Source organism: Schistocerca cancellata, chromosome 6, assembly GCF_023864275.1.
Source record: "Schistocerca cancellata isolate TAMUIC-IGC-003103 chromosome 6, iqSchCanc2.1, whole genome shotgun sequence".
In the NCBI taxonomy this organism is placed as follows: domain Eukaryota; kingdom Metazoa; phylum Arthropoda; class Insecta; order Orthoptera; family Acrididae; genus Schistocerca; species Schistocerca cancellata.
This window is the reverse complement of record NC_064631.1, coordinates 131,902,227-131,922,676: the sequence shown is the minus strand read 5'-3', so window position 1 is coordinate 131,922,676 and position 20,450 is coordinate 131,902,227. Positions and strand designations below refer to the sequence as shown.

Below are 20,450 nucleotides of genomic sequence, written 5' to 3'. Positions count from 1 at the left end.
GAACATTATTAAGGTAAATACTTTGTTTGTTCTCTATCAAAATCTTTCATTTGCTAACTATGCCTATCAGTAGTTAGTGCCTTCAGTAGTTAGAATCTTTTATGTAGCTGGCAATATTGGCGCTCGCTGTATTGCAGTAGTTCGAGTAACGAAGATTTTTGTGAGGTAAGTGATTCAAGAAAGGTATATGTTATCGTTGTTCAGGGCCATTCATTTGTAGGGATATTGAAAGTCAGATTGCGTTGCGCTAAAAATAATGTGTGTGAGTTTAGTGTTGATCAGAATAAGTAAAGAGAGAAATGTCTGATTACGTTCAGTTTTGCTCTGCTGTTTGAAGAACAAGTAACGTATAGGTTTTCCAGCAGAGTCATTCTTAATTTTTCTAAGGGGGTGTTTCAAAATTAAAGGATGGAAATATACAACTGATAAGATATAGAAATGACATTACCTAACTTTTAATAAATAGTTTTATTGTAACTATCTTTATACAAATGTACAATCCTTCATAGTAAGGTGCGTAAATTTACAATACTTAGTTGAAGACTTATTTTTTACAGACTAGCCAATAACTGATGGTTGCTCTGCCGCTCGAAAATTTGCATAATCTGTCCAGCAGGCAAACCCGTTCCGCGTAAGTACAATACATTTTATCGAGCAACGTAAAGCGCCCGCGAGACTTTCGGTGCACTTTGAAATTCGAGCATAGTGCCAAGAAGCGCTCGCGTCGCTATCGGCGGTGACGTCACAGCTTGGCCTTGAGATCCTTGCGGGCGAGCTTGGCGTGGATGATGCCGGACGGCTTATCCACCGGCTCGTACACCTCCTTGTTGTCGCTGCCCACGATGCTGCGCGGGAACTTGCTCAGGTCGATCGTGAAGTAGTGCTTATTGGGCATCCACATCTCGATCTGCGAAATCTGCAATGGGAGAGCCTCGTTAGGTACGCTGATGCGCCGCTGGAATGAACTACATCCGCACTTTTCTAGTTCCTCACAGCAGAAAAGGTAGACTCCATCTTTCCAGATTTCCGAAAGGCATTTCACGCACAATTACCCTGGCGGCCAATAAGCTACGATCATATCTTAGGATATGTGTGAATTTGTCAATAAAGTTATCATTAATAAATCCCAGTATGTTATATTGGACGGTAAATATTCAATAGTAATGAAATCACATGCGCCCCAAAGGAAGCCCACAGTATTCTCATTATGCATAAATGATTTATCAAATTAGCTCAGCAACACTGTAAGATGGTTCACTGTTGATGCTGTTGTCTACAGCAAAGAATCGCCGCATATTGGAACTCCTCTTACTTTGATTCGGGGATAATACATCGATGAAAAAAAATTAGATTATAGTGTATGCGTGTGTGTCTGTCATCGTGTGTAACAGAGTAAAACTGACGACTTGCTCCATGTATTTTGCAGTACCTCACTGGAACGGTCTTTTAGTTCTTTTTGTAGTTTTCATTCTCTAATCCAGTGTTTGAGTTCTAACCCATTATAGAGTTGCAGGGATTTCCAGCCAGTCGTTAAATGGGCTGTTCGTAGTAGCGCAGAGGGGTTCCCAATTGCGAATGAATGGGAGACGCCTACCATTTGCCTTAGAAGCAAGGGGAACCCCCCGAAAACATTGGCCGGAAACGGGGATTGGTACTATCTTTAATTTATTTCTGAGATAATGTTATCCCTTACTCTAGACAAAAATTAAAATTTTTTTACGTGTTTATCGTTCGTGGGTGTACACACACACACACACACACACACACACACACACACACACAGAGAGAGAGAGAGAGAGAGAGAGACCTTACGTTAAAAGGTGTGCTAAGGAGGTACCATTACGCAGCGGAAGCAACCATGCCAGGTAGAAATTAAAACCAAACAAACTACTCTCCGAATCATCATTATCTGGGTTTTAAGACAGTTCAATGTATTCTTTCAGTTACATCGAACAGCATTTTATCTGAAAATGGCTAATGGATACACCTTGTTCTACTAATTATATCTCTGTATATAAAAGGAAACGTTCCGATGACTGACTCCTCATCGCTCAGCCCAAACCGGTAAGGATAGAAACTTGAAAATTGGAGAGGGTGTTGACCTTACACTGTAGGCATCGTTTAAGAATGGCTTTTTCGAAGGAAAGACGGAGGCTCGGGTTTAACGTCCCGTCGACACCAAGTCATTAGAGACGGAGCACAAACAGTGATTGCATCAGGGATGGGGTGTGCCCTTTCAAAGGAAACATCCCGCCGTTTGCCTGGAGCAATTTAGGGAAAACACGGAACACCTAAACCTGGATAGCTGGAAGCATGTTTGAACCGTCGTTCTCCAGAATGTGAGTCCAGTGTGCTAACCGCTGAGCCAACTCGCTAGGTAATTTTCGAAATAGACCCCTAAGGGGATGAAATAGGGGATAAGAATTTTTTGAAATCTATCGCTATTAGGGCAATTTTGAAGCTAGAACTATGAAATTTGGTATTTGGCTTCTCGTCAGAAATAAAAGGATACGCTTTTCAGTGTTCTTGGAAATTCAACACCTAAAGGGTGAAACAGGGGATGAAAAATTTTATGAAAAATATGGTGAGGCTCATAAACGCCGTTTTCCCTCTAGCTGAGCAGGGAACAACTAGACGCAATATTAAGTAGTGCAAACAGATTGCTTGGCTTACATTTCAGGTATAAGGTTGTTTGTGGCTAAAAAAACGGGTGGCTGAATCTCACAAGTGAGGAAGATGGAGCAGAAAAAGCGAAGTAACTGTGGTGCCTGGAGAGCAAAATTACACAAATCTGGCGAAGTTCGGTAAAGGTAAGCAGGATAATGTAGGAGAAGGAAGTTTTTTCAGCAGAACAACTGCTGTCATCAAATTTTAAACTATAACACTTGGAAAATTTTACGAGAACGTTTGTCGGAAGCATAGCACTGTGTAGTAAGAACACATAGACACCGGAAAAATAAGAAAATATGGCAATAGAAAGCCAGCAATACTGAATGCTGTGAGAAGCACTGAGGATATTTAGAGCAGCAAATAAAAAGAACATTTGAGGGAAGCAGTCTACCAGGTGCTCTTACAAGAAATTGATATACGAGTGGAGCAATCCAAGACTAATTCATTAGGTAATACAGAAAGCAGTAAATACGGAGATGCAGTTCACAGATTACACATATTGCTGTTGCCGTGGTCTTCACACCCAAGACTGGTTTAATGGAACTCTCCACGCTGGTGTAATCTGTGTAAGCCTCCTCATCTGTATATAATGTAGACATTGGCTTAGAAGCCACGCATACATAATGCAACACGGGATATAAATAAACGGAGAAGAACGTCGAAGCAGTCGTGTGACGACTCAAAAGAGAGAAAATTTACTCTAAGCCACTATGAAACTTAGCGACGCATCATCTCTTACTGCCAACTGTGCTCTTTATTTGCGACATTTCATAGAAGGAGTAGCTTTGAATTTTACTTCGTTATGGGTACAAGATGGTTATTTATTATTTTATTTAGCTTGACCAGCTTATGGTCAACAGGCCACCTCTTTCATCGGACCAGGTATCACATAGCTTATAAATTATTCATTCATATCTTCTCTGTGAAATTTAAGACTCATTAATGACGCACAAAATAAACAACATCTTGCGTTAGTCACATTACTTATTTTTAATTCGCTTTGCATCGAACGGGGTGGGCCGAGACTAAGATCTTTTCTTTTATTAACGTTAAGTGAACTTAAAGTGAAGCCACCACCTTACTGCACATGTAGTACATGTGATGATTCAACAGTTGTGTAATTAGACACGTAGTCTGAAGGACGTAGGTTTAAATTCCCGCCTAAGCATCCTGGTTTGTGTTTTCTTGAGAATATAAAACCACTGCAGAAGAATTGTGAGATGTTTCCTTAAACGAAGAGAAGGTCCATTTCCTTAACTTATCGTTAATCTGAGCTTATATTCTTCCCTTAATCATCTGGAGTAAATTTTTACCCGTGCTACTGCTTTCATCTCACTGTACACTGTATCTCCCTGTGATCATTCTATCAACTTTACCTACATTATTTTGCCACTCAGACAAAAGGACATGTATTGCGCTGTGGCATTCATGCAGTGAGTACAATATTTCTATCAAGCACGCAAGACTTCTCACAACCTTCTCCTCACACTGCTGGCTACCAGAAGACATTGCAATCCAAGACGTAAAACACAAATTAATCCATCTAATGAAGAATACATCTGTTTTCCTAACAGTGTTGTGTAAATATTGTTTTATTTGTGTGAGATTAAGCAGCTACAGCAATAACATACAGCTCAATCGCGAAATTCTCCTGCCGAAGAGAACGAAATATCGCGCTCACACTCGCTTCTCATGCCATGTCCTGTCAAAAGCTCTCATCATTCGTGTTTGCGAGCGGTTTCGTCCCAAAACGAGAGTAATTAAAAAAGCCAACTCGGAGCGTGTGCGATATAACACCCACTGACGAATTCCATAAAGCTACCACCCGTACAGAGTAGATAATTACCGTACACGCGGAAAATTAATCTGTGACAGCAATAATTCGCCGTTCGTCCTTTTTTAGATTCCCTGTCTTCCTCACCAGTAAGCTTATTAGTATTGTTTGGATGAGGGAAATGACGGTCATTGTTTATGAGCGATTTGCTTTGTCATGCTATTACTCAAAATGAAAATCTATTTCCAAATTAAAGAACTGGTTGTATTTTGTTTACGAGAAGACATATTGCTTGTGGAATATGTAAAGAAACAGAGAAACTGTAGGATAGGCAGCACATGTATCATCACTCTCTCCTTTACAATACTTGCAGAATACGTACCATAATACGTGGCCGGCCGAAGTGGCCGAGCGGTTCTAGGCGCTACAGTCTGGAAACGCGCGACCGCTACGGTCGCGGGTTCGAATCCTGCCTCGGGCATGGATGTGTGTGATGTCCTTAGGTTAGTTAGGTTTAAGTAGTTCTAAGTTCTAGGGGACTGATAACCTCAGAAGTTAAGTCCCATAGTGATCAGAGCCATTTGAACCATAATACGTGTGTTCCACATTGGAATCCCCATATTGGAATTTCCGAGACTGGAAATGTATGGTTCTTATTGTGAAACTGACCTGTAGTTACACATTCTGCAACTATTTAAGCTGCATGTTCCAGAGGTAAAAGGCGTAATTACATTGCAGCGTACTTATTAATAACACAGGCACCGCTGTTTCGTACTTATTCGCCAAGACCAGACCCTCGGCTCTCAATAAATAGGTCCTTCGTGGACGGTAATAAGCATAATGTTCGAGTGTGGGTTATGAAACACGGACGACGACATATAGAAGCTTGGATCTGGTCGTGATTCGTGCACGAATAGACAAAGCGGTTAAGACGACCACTCGCGTAAAGCGGGAAACCAGGGTTCGAGTCCTCGTCCTGCACAAATATTCACTCTCGTCATTCCCATATACAATCTTGTAAAGGTGCAGTTGTAACAGAGCAAGGTGGCACATTGGTTAGCATACTGGACTCGGGTTCTGGAGGGCGACAGTTCAAATCCGCGTCCGACCATCCAGATTCAGGCTTTCCTTGATTTCCCTGAATCGCTCCTGGGAGGACACGGCCGATTTCCTCCCCCAAACTTACTAGAATCCGAGCTTTTGCTTCGAACGTAATGACATCGATATCGACGTAATGTTAAATCTTTATCTTCCTTCATCCTTCTTCGTAATTGTGCCACATAACTGCACAAACAAACTATAGTCAGGTGAAGTTCTGCTTCCACTGGTTCCTGTTTCGCTGTAATGGTCAAACTCATGTAGAACACAAAATTAAATAAAATCCATGTTCATGACATTATCTACAACGATCATTCACTTGCATTGAAATATAACCAGAAGATACAGTCAGGAATTTCCATCTACCGATCTCTAAGTTTAATGCATGTGCTGTGATAATTGAATTACCTGGTATGTGACGCAAATCGCCAAGAACACTTGCAGAACTTTATTTTCATACCAAAAACGTTCCCATATTTCAATCTAACGTGAAACTGGTAACTTTATTACCATTTATAGTAAACTATGGCTACTGCTGTAGGGTGAAAAACGCAAACGTGTTCTTAAAATTTGTCTCAAAAATGGCTCTGAGCGCTATGGGACTCAACTGCTGTGGTCATAAGTCCCCTAGAACTTAGAACTACTTAAACCTAACTAACCTAAGGACATCACACACATCCATGCCCGAGGCAGGATTCGAACCTGCGACCGTAGCGGTCGTGCGGTTCCAGACTGTAGCGCCTTTAACCGCTCGGCCACTCCGGCCGACAAAATTTGTCTCAATGAATATAAGCAGCTACTTTCAGACAGGTATATGAGTAGTCCTAAAACCATCAGGCAAGTAGTAATATAACACAAATGAAATGAACTCATATGAATGCAGAGGAAGTTTCATCGTTTGAAAAATAATTTCCTTTGACAAAGTAGATAAATGTACAGTAATCCGTTAGTACAAATATTTTTAGCGGCTTACATACTAAGATGAAAAACATGTTTACGGAGGATGCAATAAATTCTAGAGTGTTCCCTGTGACGAAGGCCAAATCATAGCCGGCCGGAGTGGCCGTGCGGTTCTAGGCGCTACAGTCTGGAACCGAGCGACCGCTATGGTCGCAGGTTCGAATCCTGCCTCGAGCATGGATGTGTGTGATGTCCTTAGGTTTAATTAGTTCTAAGTTCTAGGCGAGTGATGACCTCAGAAGTTAAGTCGCATAGTGCTCAGAGCCATTTTTTTTTTTTTTTGCCAAATCATAAACAAGGAAACACATTGATAACTCCTCTTTGATATAAAAAAAATTCAAGTAGGAGTGCGTGGCCATCGGAAACTGAATACGGAACGCTTGGGATCTCCAATGGTTCAATAAAAGTTTGAAAATTCATTACAGTGGTGCAATCGTAACTGTCAATGAACGACAAAATATCGATTACAACTCTTTGGCAAGACTGAGTAAAAGATGATCTGAATAATTTAGTCCTCACTATGTGGAAAAATCTCTTGGAAACTTTAGGTTATGTCAAGAGCTTTCACGAAATTTTCTCACAAACTACCAAATAAGAAAGCTCTGTGAAATAGATTAGAAGAGGTGTATTGTTAACAGCCATATATTGGTGGGTGTCCTTGAATATAATTTGGCATAATTTTAAAAACTTCGAAGAGTACAGTAATTACTCACGAGATTTGTTTCTACTGGTAAGTTGTTGAGCTCCTTTCAACGCGACTCAATACGGGGTCATTTGTACAACCCACCTGAGACAGCACATGAAGTATCAGTTTTGCATATTATTTTGCGTGTTACAGACTGAAATTCAAACTACATTTACATCCACATGTGTACTCTGCAAACCGCTGTGAACATAAGGGCAGAGTAACTATAATTTTCAGGGCATGATCGACTGTCAGAATGGTACAATGTAAGAAGCTCAACCAGACGCCTCTGGGAACAACATGAAGCATGTGAGAACCCAACAATGAGTCTGAATATATTATTCCCAAAATTACAGTATATGCGAAATTGCAGTGTCAACTGACGTATGGGAGACACAGGTAGCCGCAAAAACTACTATGTACACGTCCTCCACATGTGTCGTTAGTAGAAGACTGGAACTGTGGTAGTCCAATAACAGTTCTACTTCTCGAACAATGAACAGGGGTAGATACTGACCTGCTGGACTTTGTCGAGCACCATCTTCTCTGTGAGATACAGAGTGTTCTGCACAGACGGCGAGAAGATGCCGGAGTCCGGCGGTCCAGCGAACTTGTCCAGGATGCACTCCTTCACCGCGTCCCTACAAATAGAAACAACAATCACATCTAGCTCCGTCTGAAGGGGTCTCGATGTGGCCATAAATTTCAGGCCTAAAATTACTTTCTTTTCACCTACTACTTTAACGTCGTACGTCGTAAAGAAAGTCAGCCTTCGGCATACCAAATGTGTGCACTTCTAAATCACCGAAAATAACGACAGTTTCTTATAACATTTTACTGTAAAAAATGCTGCATCAGCAGTGTCCTAAACAAACGTGTCCATCACCTAAGGAACTTCATTATTGAGGTTATATGGCATTCAACTGTATAAAAACTTGCTTCGTAATGTGACCTGTGACCGACTTATAGGGTGCGTAACGTAATACGGACGCCTCTAATATACAGCGTTATTCCCATATACCTCCAAGATTTCAGAAATGACTCCACGAAAACTGCATGATATACTGAAAATGACCCATATCAGTGGATAGAACATCTCTCCAAGTTTCGATTCGTAATACGCGCCGTAGCGTAGGTACAATACAATTAGTGCAATTGTATGGGGCCGGCGTGTCGGAAAATGCAGCATGCAGACAAGTCACCTGCTCCGTGTTGTCCCTTCGAATTAGTTCACGCCTGTAGAATGTGTAAGTAGGCTGTTTAGGTTTTTATGTTGGTAACGACACGTAGCGCTCTGTATGAAAATCACGGACTGTTCTGTGTGCAGTCTGTTGCATTGTTGGAATATTTGCTATCGTAGTGTTTGGCAGTTGGATGTGAACAGCGCGTAGCGTTGCGCAGTTGGAGATGAGTCGCCAGCAGTGGTGGGTGTGGGGAGAGAGATGGCAGAATTTTGAGAGCGGTTGATCTGGACGTGTGTCCATCAGAAAGAGTAATTTTGTAATACTGGCTATCATGAACTGATATATATATATATATATATATATATATATATATATATATATATATATATATATATATATATGATGACTTTTGAACATTATTAAGGTAAATACATTGTTTGTTCTCTATCAAAATCTTTCATTTGCTAACTATGCCTATCAGTAGTTAGTGCCTTCAGTAGTTAGAATCTTTTATTTAGCTGGCAGTATTGGCGCTCGCTGCATTGCAGTAGTTCGAGTAACGAAGATTTTTGTGAGGTAAGTGATTCATGAAAGGTATAGGTTATTGTTAATCAGGGCCATTCTTTTGTAGGGATTATTGAAAGTCAGATTGCGTTGCGCTAAAAAAATATTGTGTGTCAGTTTAGTGTTGATCAGAATAAGTAAAGAGAGAAATGTCTGAGTGCGGTCATCTCAGCTCAGCTGTTTGAAAATCAAATAACGTAAGTGGTTTTCCAGCACAGTAAAATATAAAGTTTCCTAAGGGGATGTTTCATAAAAGGTAACCCAAAGGAAAGATTTACAATCTGGGTTTTAGTTGTTGCGCCTTCCCAGGGGAATCCAATGAATTTCTCTTGCTCTTCAGCCCGTAATAGAGCTTAAATTGAGAGCTTATAATGTGAGGAACATGGAGAGATGCTGACGTCTGTCTGTTGTTTCTCCGCAGTTGTCTTCTGAAATCCTGGAGATATTTATGAATAATGCTGTCTTGCGAAGGATTTCGCAAGTGACAGCACGCTAAGGATACATAATCCCCGTAATTTCCTTAACTAGCGTTATTTTTAAATTGTGGTTTTCTTGAAGCATTTGACAGCCGTAGCACGCTTTAAAAATTATTCACACAGTACGCAAAATGCAAGCCGTCGGAAAATCTCAGTTTCTTCATGGCTGAGCGATGTACTGCCGAAATATTAGAAGAAGAAGAAGAAGAAGAAGAAGAAGCTGAATTTATGAGGCTACACACCAGAAATTGAATGGAGCAGGTTCAGTTTCGCCTTCCATTGCCGAATAAACATACAAAAACCGAAGAAGATTGCACTGGAGCGGCAAGTCTTCATATAGAACACATTTCCAATCTCTTTCATCGAAATGTTTAACGGCATACATTAAGAACTTCATATCTTCTTTCTCTTTTATTATCGAGCTCTCAAAAGTCTTTAACAAATGCACACCTTTTGCTTTAAAAATAAGTTATAAATTACGTCAGTATCTCTCTACAGAAAATTCGAGTGTTAATTAAGCGCAAAATATCCTGAGACTTCATTCAGTGGGATTATGACCACTTGGTTTGAGTGTGGATGACAGCTGCTTTTTTGTCTGTACCAAAAATATTTTGAGCGTTTTTATTTTTTTCAGTTAATTTCTGTAATTAATTTTAAACGTGGATTCGTAGCACCACTCGTTACACGAGGCTTCTCACGAACGATAATTTAACCGTCAGTTAATTCTGCCAAGATTAGCAAAAGCTCAGAAAATTAAAATACTGTTTATGTGCGTCGGGCCTTCGTGTGATGATATGTCAATAAAAAAAGAGCCTACATCCAATTAGCCTTGGGCACGTTGTCGAACAGCAAAAACGGATACACTATCTGGAGGATACGGGATTCGTATTGCCCCAGACATCCTGATTTAAGTTTTCCTTGAATTTCTCAATCACCTTTGTACAGTGATGGGCTAATTTATTTTTCTCTTCCAGACTTCCAGATGGTAAACCTCTGATAACATTGTCATCATCAAGATGTTAGACTCCAACCTTTTTCATTCCTTCTGACATAGGGGAGACCGAGGTTAGTTGGCATAAGGGACTGGCTGGCTCACATCTTCTATTTCCTGCCACCGTAGAGCCAGTGCACTCCCATCGTGCTAGAAATGAGTGTTTATAAAGGCGAACCATCCACTATAATTTTGCTTGGAAATGTCACGAAGGAAGGGCCAAAGTTTCATCATTTTCTGACTGGTGAGTAAATTTTTTGATCGTAATTTTTTTTGTTCTTGTGAACCTGTAGATCAAATTTAGAAACTACTGATAATAATTTTCGAAAGTGAGGTTAACTGGAGTTGCATGCATGTATTACAATCTTTTGTTTCTGATGTACGGGATCGTGTGGTATCCACTTCGTTTATGATATCCATTTGGTACAAATACATTTAAATGATTGTTTTGGCGAATTACTATGCGAGTCAGGATCCAGTGAAGATTGTCGAACCGACAACAATGAGGTTCGCGTGTCCACTATGGTCAAAAAGAGGAAATGTTGAGACGGCCAGACGACGATGATTCGCTTTGGTACAACCAATATAAAACTGCGGGAAAATTTAATTCACGTGTTCAAATAAACGAGCGCCCAACTTCTACATTCGTAGGAGATTTAAAACATTGAACTGATTCTATTTGAATAATTACAAGTATCTATAATTAGCAGAAGCTATTTTTCTTGACGTATTCATTGTTCGGTCAGATATTTAGGCTCATAAAGTTGTTTATGAACTTCAGTAGAATTTGTTTTTGTTCAAGTGTTATTTCTTCACAAGGTATTTAGTTTTTGAAGAATTTATTCTTTGAAAAGAAAGTTATCGCAAGTTTTGATAAAATAGTATGGTGTTCCTTGAAAACTTCTGTGTTCTGCCTAATTATCCACATCAGATTATGCCGATTCACACATAGGGGTATGCCAACTAACCTAGCACCTCAAGATAGTTGGCCTGGTTCCAAACTCTTAGGAAAAATGGCCGCCTTTTAATAAACAACAATTTTACCAGCTGTCAGCGGAGTTCTTAAATGTTTTTCGGCTACGTATTCAATTAATCGGTCCTATATGAATTTGTAAACAATAAGCTAAGCTAATTGCGGGATTCGCCAGACTCTCTCCAAGTATTACACAAAAAGTAGAAAAATCAAAAACCAAAATCCATGCCAACTAGCCCCAGTCTCCACTACTTGTAGACAGGAGAGGGCAGTCACCGGTCACGCAGCAGCAGGCACACTCACCAGACTTTGTCGAAGTTGACGCCGTTGGCGGTGGAGTAGTCCCATGTGGCGCTGACGATGGTGCTGAAGATCCTGTCTTTGGCGTCGGGCAGCGTGCGGTACTCGTCCTGGATGAAGTCCTTGAAGGCTGACTGCGTCGTCTTGAGGACACGCAGGTCGCGCAGCCCGCCCTTTATCTTGGGCCGCTCTGCAAAAGGACAACAGGGTTTCAAGTAAGTTACATCTGTCGCGAAACTTGTAAAATCTACCCCCTGAAACCAAGGAACGATAGTACAGGTACACATTAATGCGAGTATGGAAGGAAGGCGGGGATGCAGTTTCAAGGGCACGACGCGTCAGCGTGATCTTCCACAGTGTGAGCTAAAGACTTAAAATGAAGTACATTCTACCTTCGAGGGGTAAGATCCATTTCCGTACAGGACAGCAGCCTTACGCTTCACATCTGAACAGCATAGGATGTCGACTCAGCAGTAACTACGAAGAAATTGGAACGCCGAACCATATCGTTCGGTACTGTATTCATTTTAAGGAGGCCACGGAATACGGAGTAACTGAAGTACAGCACACAACACGTCTTAAGTGGTATGCGATAAACATAATACACTCCTGGAAATTGAAATAAGAACACCGTGAATTCATTGTCCCAGGAAGGGGAAACTTTATTGACACATTCCTGGGGTCAGATACATCACATGATCACACTGACAGAACCACAGGCACATAGACACAGGCAACAGAGCATGCACAATGTCGGCACTAGTACAGTGTATATCCACCTTTCGCAGCAATGCAGGCTGCTATTCTCCCATGGAGACGATCGTAGTGATGCTGGATGTAGTCCTGTGGAACGGCTTGCCATGCCATTTCCACCTGGCGCCTCAGTTGGACCAGCGTTCGTGCTGGACGTGCAGACCGCGTGAGACGACGCTTCATCCAGTCCCAAACATGCTCAATGGGGGACAGATCCGGAGATCTTGCTGGCCAGGGTAGTTGACTTACACCTTCTAGAGCACGTTGGGTGGCACGGGATACATGCGGACGTGCATTGTCCTGTTGGAACAGCAAGTTCCCTTGCCGGTCTAGGAATGGTAGAACGATGGGTTCGATGACGGTTTGGATGTACCGTGCACTATTCAGTGTCCCCTCGACGATCACCAGTGGTGTACGGCCAGTGTGGGAGATCGCTCCCCACACCATGATGCCGGGTGTTGGCCCTGTGTGCCTCGGTCGTATGCAGTCCTGATTGTGGCCCTCACCTGCACGGCGCCAAACACGCATACGACCATCATTGGCACCAAGGCAGAAGCAACTCTCATCGCTGAAGACGACACGTCTCCATTCGTCCCTCCTTTCACGCCTGTCGCAACACCACTGGAGGCGGGCTGCACGATGTTGGGGCGTGGGCGGAAGACGGCCTATCGGTGTGCGGGACCGTAGCCCAGCTTCATGGAGACGGTTGCGAATGGTCCTCGCCGATACCCCAGGAGCAACAGTGTCCCTAATTTGCTGGGAAGTGGCGGTGCGGTCCCCTACGGCACTGCGTAGGATCCTACGGTCTTGGCGTGCATCCGTGCGTCGCTGCGGTCCGGTCCCAGGTCGACGGGCACGTGCACCTTCCGCCGACCACTGGCGACAACATCGATGTACTGTGGAGACCTCACGCCCCACGTGTTGAGCAATTCGGCGGTACGTCCACCCGGCCTCCCGCATGCCCACTGTACGCCCTCACTCAAAGTCCGTCAACTGCACATACGGTTCACGTCCACGCTGTCGCGGCATGCTACCAGTGTTAAAGACTGCGATGGAGCTCCGTATGCCACGGCAAACTGGCTGACACTGACGGCGGCGGTGCACAAATGCTGCGCAGCTAGCGCCATTCGACGGCCAACACCGCGGTTCCTGGAGTGTCCGCTGTGCCGTGCGTGTGATCATTGCTTGTACAGCCCTCTCGCAGTGTCCGGAGCAAGTATGGTGGGTCTGACACACCGGTGTCAATGTGTTCTTTTTTCATTTCCAGGAGTGTATATCCGGGAGAGAACTGCAAATTTATCTTTAAAGATAGGAGCAACACCGGAGGTCCACGAAGAATTTATTATATAAATGAATGTAATTAAGTACGGACTCCTCCACGGCCGGTGTTATTTTGGATAGAATAATTTCGGTTACTGGGCCGGATCATTGCAATTACTAAAACAGCTAAATTGCAGACCGGCTTTCTGCGATCTCTTCAGGTAGGTGAACATAATTCTGTGTATTGGGTCGCGTCATTGTAACTACTAAAGCCACTAAATTATCGAAATTATCGACGTTTAGACCAACTTCCTGCGGTCCTCTTCAAGGGGGTTCACCGCCCTGAAGAGGACTGCAGAAAGTCAGTCGAAACGTCGGCAGCTTAGCTGTTTTAGTAGTTACAATGACGGCGCCCATTACCAAAAAGAGTTTATCTAAAAAGAATGTAAGCAAAGTTTGGCGTAGACGTATGCTGAACTTCATCTGGTGGGGAGTCAAGCGTGGGACCCGGAGCTGTCATCTGTGACATGTTGCGAAACAGCTGCCAGACAACACAGGAAGGCCAGACACTCCCAGCCGTAGCGCCGTACTCCTTAATGGTGACATGAATGCAGCTCCAGAGCCGGAGGACGTCCGGCGGTGATGGCAGCACAAAGTGGTACTGTGACAGCGTATTGTTGATCAGTGGGAACTTTAATAAGCACTGCAGGTGCATCGGGATCTCAACTTCTTAGCCTTGTCGTGGTCTTCCAAATTTCAGGAAAGCTATCCTAGTGCCGGAAGCCATAAATCTCACGCTATCTTTTTCTGAAGCAAATTATAACTAAGATAGGACTAAAATCTTAATTACTAAATAACAAGTTTATAAATTTAGTTAGTAAGTACTGTTATCTTAGAAGAAATAAATTAGCTGGAAACTTTTAGAATAATTACGAAATAAAATTAGAGAATGGTAGCTATTAAAAACAATAAATAAATTAAGGTGGTTGCATTGTATGTATACCAGCGGTAAATAGGTAGAACTCTGCGCATGTGGAATTTTTCTTCCAAAATGAAAAGAGAAATCCACTGATTACTGATTAGGTGAAAACTAAAAGGAAAACTATCGTCTTTTACGATTCAGCTTTCAATATAACAAGATTCGGAAACAGATTGCGAGTACCAGCGGAGCTAATCTAGTTCACTGAATTTTGCGGAAAGACTCTATGAGATAGTTCCGATGGAAGATATCAGATGGGAATTACAAGGAGTGAAGATATGAAAAACCTCACGACTCTAGAAGAGAACACCAAAGTAGCTTAAAGCTATATAATATAATTGCTTGCTCAGTGAGAGGAACCTGGCGAAACAAAGCTCGCAAACAAAGAACGAAACTGCAGCACTGACTATAAAGTTATTTTAATGAAACGTGAATTTGTGTGTGGCGGGGACATCGACAAGTAGTCATATAAGGGTACTGAATAATTAACGAATGGCGAGTACTTCGATTGAACAAAAAGCCAAAATTTACGAGTACATTTTTTTCTGGTAATTCACTGGAAGTTTACTATGCGTGTCAAATTTAGAATAGTTTGATGGAAAACTTCGACACCCTATTGTGATTGATTGATTGTTACTATCAATTCAGAGCGAATCTACAGCGAGAGAAATGGTACTGCAGTTGTTACTAGCAAAATTAAAATCTCTATCGACACTTATTAAAACAGGCTAAATTACACTAACAGAAAATCTGGTTTTGTTCCCCTAAAACAATAAATTTAAAAAAAATCGTTCTCGTCTTTTTCTAAACCAATCATGCTACTAGTTATTTGTGATACCTATAATCGATCTGTTGAAAGTAGGTTTATAGTTCTTATTTTCCTCAAAGGATCTTCGGTGGAGATGGCAAAGAAGTCCAACTGAGAGAAAACAAGTAAATACGGTGAAACAGATCTCAAAGGAAAGGAAATATACAAGAAAAGGCTTACTTCAGAGAAAAGTGTTCTGTAAGTGCGAAACAGTAGTGGTTGTAATTTGATAGGGTATTAAACTAAGTATTTAACGAAATATGCATGCAGCCACAGTGCCTTGTACTTTCTGAAGTTGTGCTCACCGTTTCTGGCCTGCGTGACGGTGCAGAACCTGTAGGCTGTGGGAGAGAAGATGAAGGCGTGGTTGTGAGGCCGCTCGTCGGATTGCAGCCTCTCCCAGGGGTACTCCTCCACGTGTACGGAGACCTCCTCCACGTGTCGGTACGTGTACAGGAAGTGACTGCACACCAGCAACCCGAAGTCCTCCGGTGATTCCACCTGCGATACAGGAACACTTCGTCAAAGGCCGCGTCACACGTTTCCCAATCCGTAATCAGCATGGTTTATGTGAGCCACAACGGACAGGAAAGAAACGTCATCGTCCGGGAAGTACAGAGATATTAAGCGCAGAAAATATTTTTGAAGTACTATTCTTTCGTTCAAACTTCTTGCATATTTAAAGCAGTCTTTGTGTTCTCTCCATCGCAAAGGCGTCAAAAGAAGCGCTGAAATGTAGGTAACAGCGGCTGTGACGGCCTTCCCATCGTGTGACACCTTCACATTGGTGCTAGGTTGAACTGTGGTGATATTTGGTGCCAGTATGATATCATTAAACCACCTTATAATTCACATGAACTTCTGAGCTGTGGTCTATTTTCGGCATGTTTCGACCCCTTGCTGTCGGAAGTGCCGCTTGGCCCGAGGGTGATGTTGAAGAGCGCCATGCTTTTGCACCATTACAGAGGAAGTTTATAGATACTTTTGGGCCAAATTCCAAATTTCTGCGTCGCAAGGGGAGACTATTACGGGGTTTTAAAAACGTAGCCCTTTAATTGTGTTGCGCAGTATAAAATGCCTCAAGGCCGACTCAAAAAGCCAGTATGTTTTTTTTTTCTCCTCCGCCGACCGAATAGTAGAAAACCGAAGTTTAAAGTGATAAATAAAGAGTTATTTATTTTAACTTTTTCATGCGACATCTGAACCGACGTCTGAATATTTTATGGTGGGTGTAGCGCGTTGCGTGATCTCTTATAGCCGTTGTTCGTGCCTACATTGGTAAGTCCGAGACCATGCACTGCTGCCCGTGTCCGTGGCTTGTTGAAGCGGACTGCTTTCTACATCTACATCGACATGTTTACTCTGCAATTCACATTTAAGTGCTTGGCAGAGGGTTCTCTACCATTCCACTCCCGAATGGCGGGTGGGAAAAAGGAACACATAAATCTTTCCGTTCGAGCTCTGATTTCTCTTATTTTATTATGATGATCATTTCTGCCTACGTAGGTGAGTGTCAACAAAATATTTTCGCATTCGGAAGAGAAAATTGTTTCAGTGACTGCCACCCCAACTCGCGTATCATATAAGTGAAACTCTCACCCCTATTGCGTGATAACACGAAACGAGCTGCCCTTCTGTGCACTTTTTCGATGTCCTCCGTGAATCCTATCTGGTAAGGATCCCACACCGCGCAGCAGTATTCCAGCAGAGGACGGACAAGTGTAATGTGGGCTGTCTCTTTAGTGAGTTTGTCGTATCTTCTAAGTGTTCTGCCAACAAAGCGCAGTCTTTGTTTCACCTTCCCCACAACATTATGTATGCGGTATTTCCAATTTAAGTTGCTCGTAATTGCAATTCCTAGGTATTTAGTCGAATTGACAGCCCTTAGATTTGCGCGATTTATCGTATACCCAAAATTCATCGGATTTCTTTTAGCACCCATGTAGATGACCTCACGCTTTTCTTTGTTTAGTGCCAGTTGCCACTTTTCGCACCATACAGAAATTCTATCTGGATCATTTTGTAATTGGACTTGATCATCTGATGATTTTACTAGACGGTAAATTACAGCGTCATCTGCAAACAATCTAAGGGGGCTGCTCAGATTATCACCTAGATAATTCATGTAAATCAGGAACAGCAGAGGGCCTATGACACTACCTTGCGGAACGCCAAATATCACTTCTCTTAACTGTGACCTCTCTGAGAGGAAATCATGAATCCAGTCACACAACTGAGACGATACTCCATTTGCACGCAATTTGATTAATAGTCGCTTGTGAGGAACGGTATCGAAAGCTTTCTGGAAATCTAAGAATATCTAAGCTATCTGAGATCCCTGGTCCACAGCACTCATTACTTCATTGAAATAAAGAGCTAGCTGTGTTGCACAAGAACGATATTTCCTGAATCCGTTTTGGTTATGTATCAACAAGTCAATAAGGTGATTCATAACGTTCGAGTACAGTAAATGCTCAAAAATCCTACTGCAGACTGTCAGCAATGGCTTTTCATGGGTGGACTTACCCTCTTTGTAGCATATTTGTAATTAAACAATTAGTATTAACGACTGTTAGGGAGAAGAAATATGTAGTACCAAAATACATATTCTCAAGAAAGTTGAAAGAATACAAAGTTGTTCATGGGTTCCTCCAGGCATTCAGAAAATTAGAAGACACAGAGAAAAATGACACACATTATCGAATATACCATCTTCCCAAGTTTCGATCTGTAATATGCCCCGCAGTTTAGTTGCAGAGCGCACCACTAGAGGGCAAGCATGTCAAAACACGTAGACAAATCAGATGCTCCATATTGTTGCATCGAGTTAGTACGCGCCTGCAGGTACGCAACTCAATGAACTGATTTACAAAGTGGTCCACTGTCGCTGCCCTTTCTCGATCAGCAATGAATTTCACGCACGTGCTCCTCCGCCCATATTGACGTGTGTCGCCTCACAAACCACGTCAGTATTGAGCATTTGTAAAATGGTTCAAATGGCTCTGAGGACTATGGGACTTAACATCTGAGGTCATCAGTCCCCTACAACTTAGAACTACTTAAACCTAACTAACCTAAGAACATCACACACATCCATGCCCAAGGCAGGATTGGAACCTGCGACCGTAGCGGTCGCGCGGTTCCAGACTGTAGCGCCTGGAACCGCACGGCCAACCCAGCCGGCTGAGCATTTGTAGTCTGAGTTGCAATGTTGGAGACGTGCTCTACCCACGACGTTTGTCTGTTTCCTATACATCTAGATCTACATCTACATCTACATTCATACTCTGCAAGCCATCCAACGGTGTGTGGCGGTGGGAACTTTACGTGCCACTGTTATTACCTCCCTTAGCTGTTCCAGTCGCGTATGGTTCGCGGGAAGAACGACTGCCGGAAAGCCTCCGTGCGCGCTCGAATCTCTCTAATTTTACATTCGTGATCTCCTCGGGAGGTATAAGTAGGGGGAAGCAATATATTCGATACCTCAGCCAGAAACGCACCCTCTCGAAACCTGGACAGCAAGCTACACCGCGATGCAGAGCGCCTCTCTTTCAGACTCTGCCACTTGAGTTTGCTGAACATCTCCGTAACACTATCAAGCTTACCAAATAACCCTGAGACGAAAAGCGCCGCTCTTCTTTGGATCTTCTCTACCTCCTCCGCGAACCCGACCTGGTACGGATCCCACACTGATGAGCAATACTCAAGTATAGATCGAACGAGAGTTTTGTAAGCCACCTCCTTTGTTGATGGAATACATTTTCTAAGGACTCTCCCAATGAATCTCAACCTGGCACCCGCCTTAAATGGTTCAAATGGCTCTGAGCACTATGGGACTTAACATCTATGGTCATCAGTCCCCTAGAACTTAGAAGTACTTAAACCTAACTAACCTAAGGACAGCACACAACACCCAGTCATCACGAGGCAGAGAAAATCCCTGACCCCGCCGGGAATCGAACCCGGGAACCCGGGCGCGGGCACCCGCCTTAGCAACAATTAATTTTATATGATCATTCCACTTCAGATCGTTCCATACGCATACTCCCAGATATTTTAAGAAGTAACTGCTACCAGTGTTTGTTCCGCTGTCATATAATCATACAGTAAAGGATCCTTCTTTCTTTGTATTCGCAATACATTACATTTGTCTGTAGCTTCAACCAGCCGTCTTCTGAAGTTTCGAGAGCTACTGACTAATAACACTATAGAAAGTTGTAGTAAGAGGGTTAGGCTAACCCCGCCTCTGTCTGTCACGGACAGGAGGCTCGGAATGGCACAGCAGGAGCGCGGTACTTACGCCGTGCTTCTTGGCGAGCACGTAGACGGTGTTCTTCTGGGTGTCGGTGGCGATGATGTGGCGGTTGTCGCCGGCCAGGTAGTCGCGCTTCGAGTTGAGGCGCAGGTGGGTGTTGACCTCGTACTCGCGGATCGAGTGGGTGGCGCCGTCGCGCTTGACGTGCAGCAGCTTGACGTAGTTCTTGCCGTAGCCGTACTCGTGCAGCTCGTAGCGCGCCTCCCCGGCCGCCGGCTCGGCGTCGGCGTCTCCGGCCGGCCGCGGGTCCGGCAGCGTCGGCTCCGCCCCCGGCGCCGGGGGCGGCAGCTGCGCCGGCAGGCGGCCCACGCGGGGGCGGCGCTCCGCCGCCGGCACCTCGAGCGCCGTGCCCAGCGCCGACACGGGCAGGCCGCCGCCGGCGCGCATGTGCTGGTGCGTCTTGTTGGCGCCCACGCCGTTCATCCTGTACAGACCAGAGACTCGTCAGGAAGACTCTCGACAGAAGACACAAAACCTGACCGCGTAAATGCAGTGCTTATAGAGCCAACAGTTTAAAATTACTTTTTTGGGTCATTATGTGAACTGTGTGAGAGGCAAAATTGTATTTGGGAGACTAAAATGTTATGGCATTAAACAGCGTGGACGGTGTCTTAGTTTCTCAAAGGAAAGAATGAAATATGTGTGTATGGTCAGGACCTC

At 43.3% G+C, this 20,450-nt stretch overlaps 1 protein-coding gene across 1 annotated transcript; it reads right to left on the bottom strand.

Moving 5' to 3' along the window:
- Positions 1 to 684: 684 nt before the first annotated feature.
- LOC126088193 (uricase) lies at positions 685 to 20,213 on the bottom strand. Its single transcript, XM_049906319.1, has 6 exons — positions 20,154 to 20,213; positions 19,776 to 20,051; positions 15,781 to 15,976; positions 11,679 to 11,865; positions 7,705 to 7,828; positions 685 to 916 (listed from the first exon to the last, which is right to left on the bottom strand). Exons 1-6 carry the CDS (start codon positions 20,211 to 20,213, stop codon positions 743 to 745), a joined length of 1,017 nt encoding a protein of 338 aa, XP_049762276.1. The 3' UTR covers positions 685 to 742.
- Between the last annotated feature and the right edge of the window lie 237 nt (positions 20,214 to 20,450).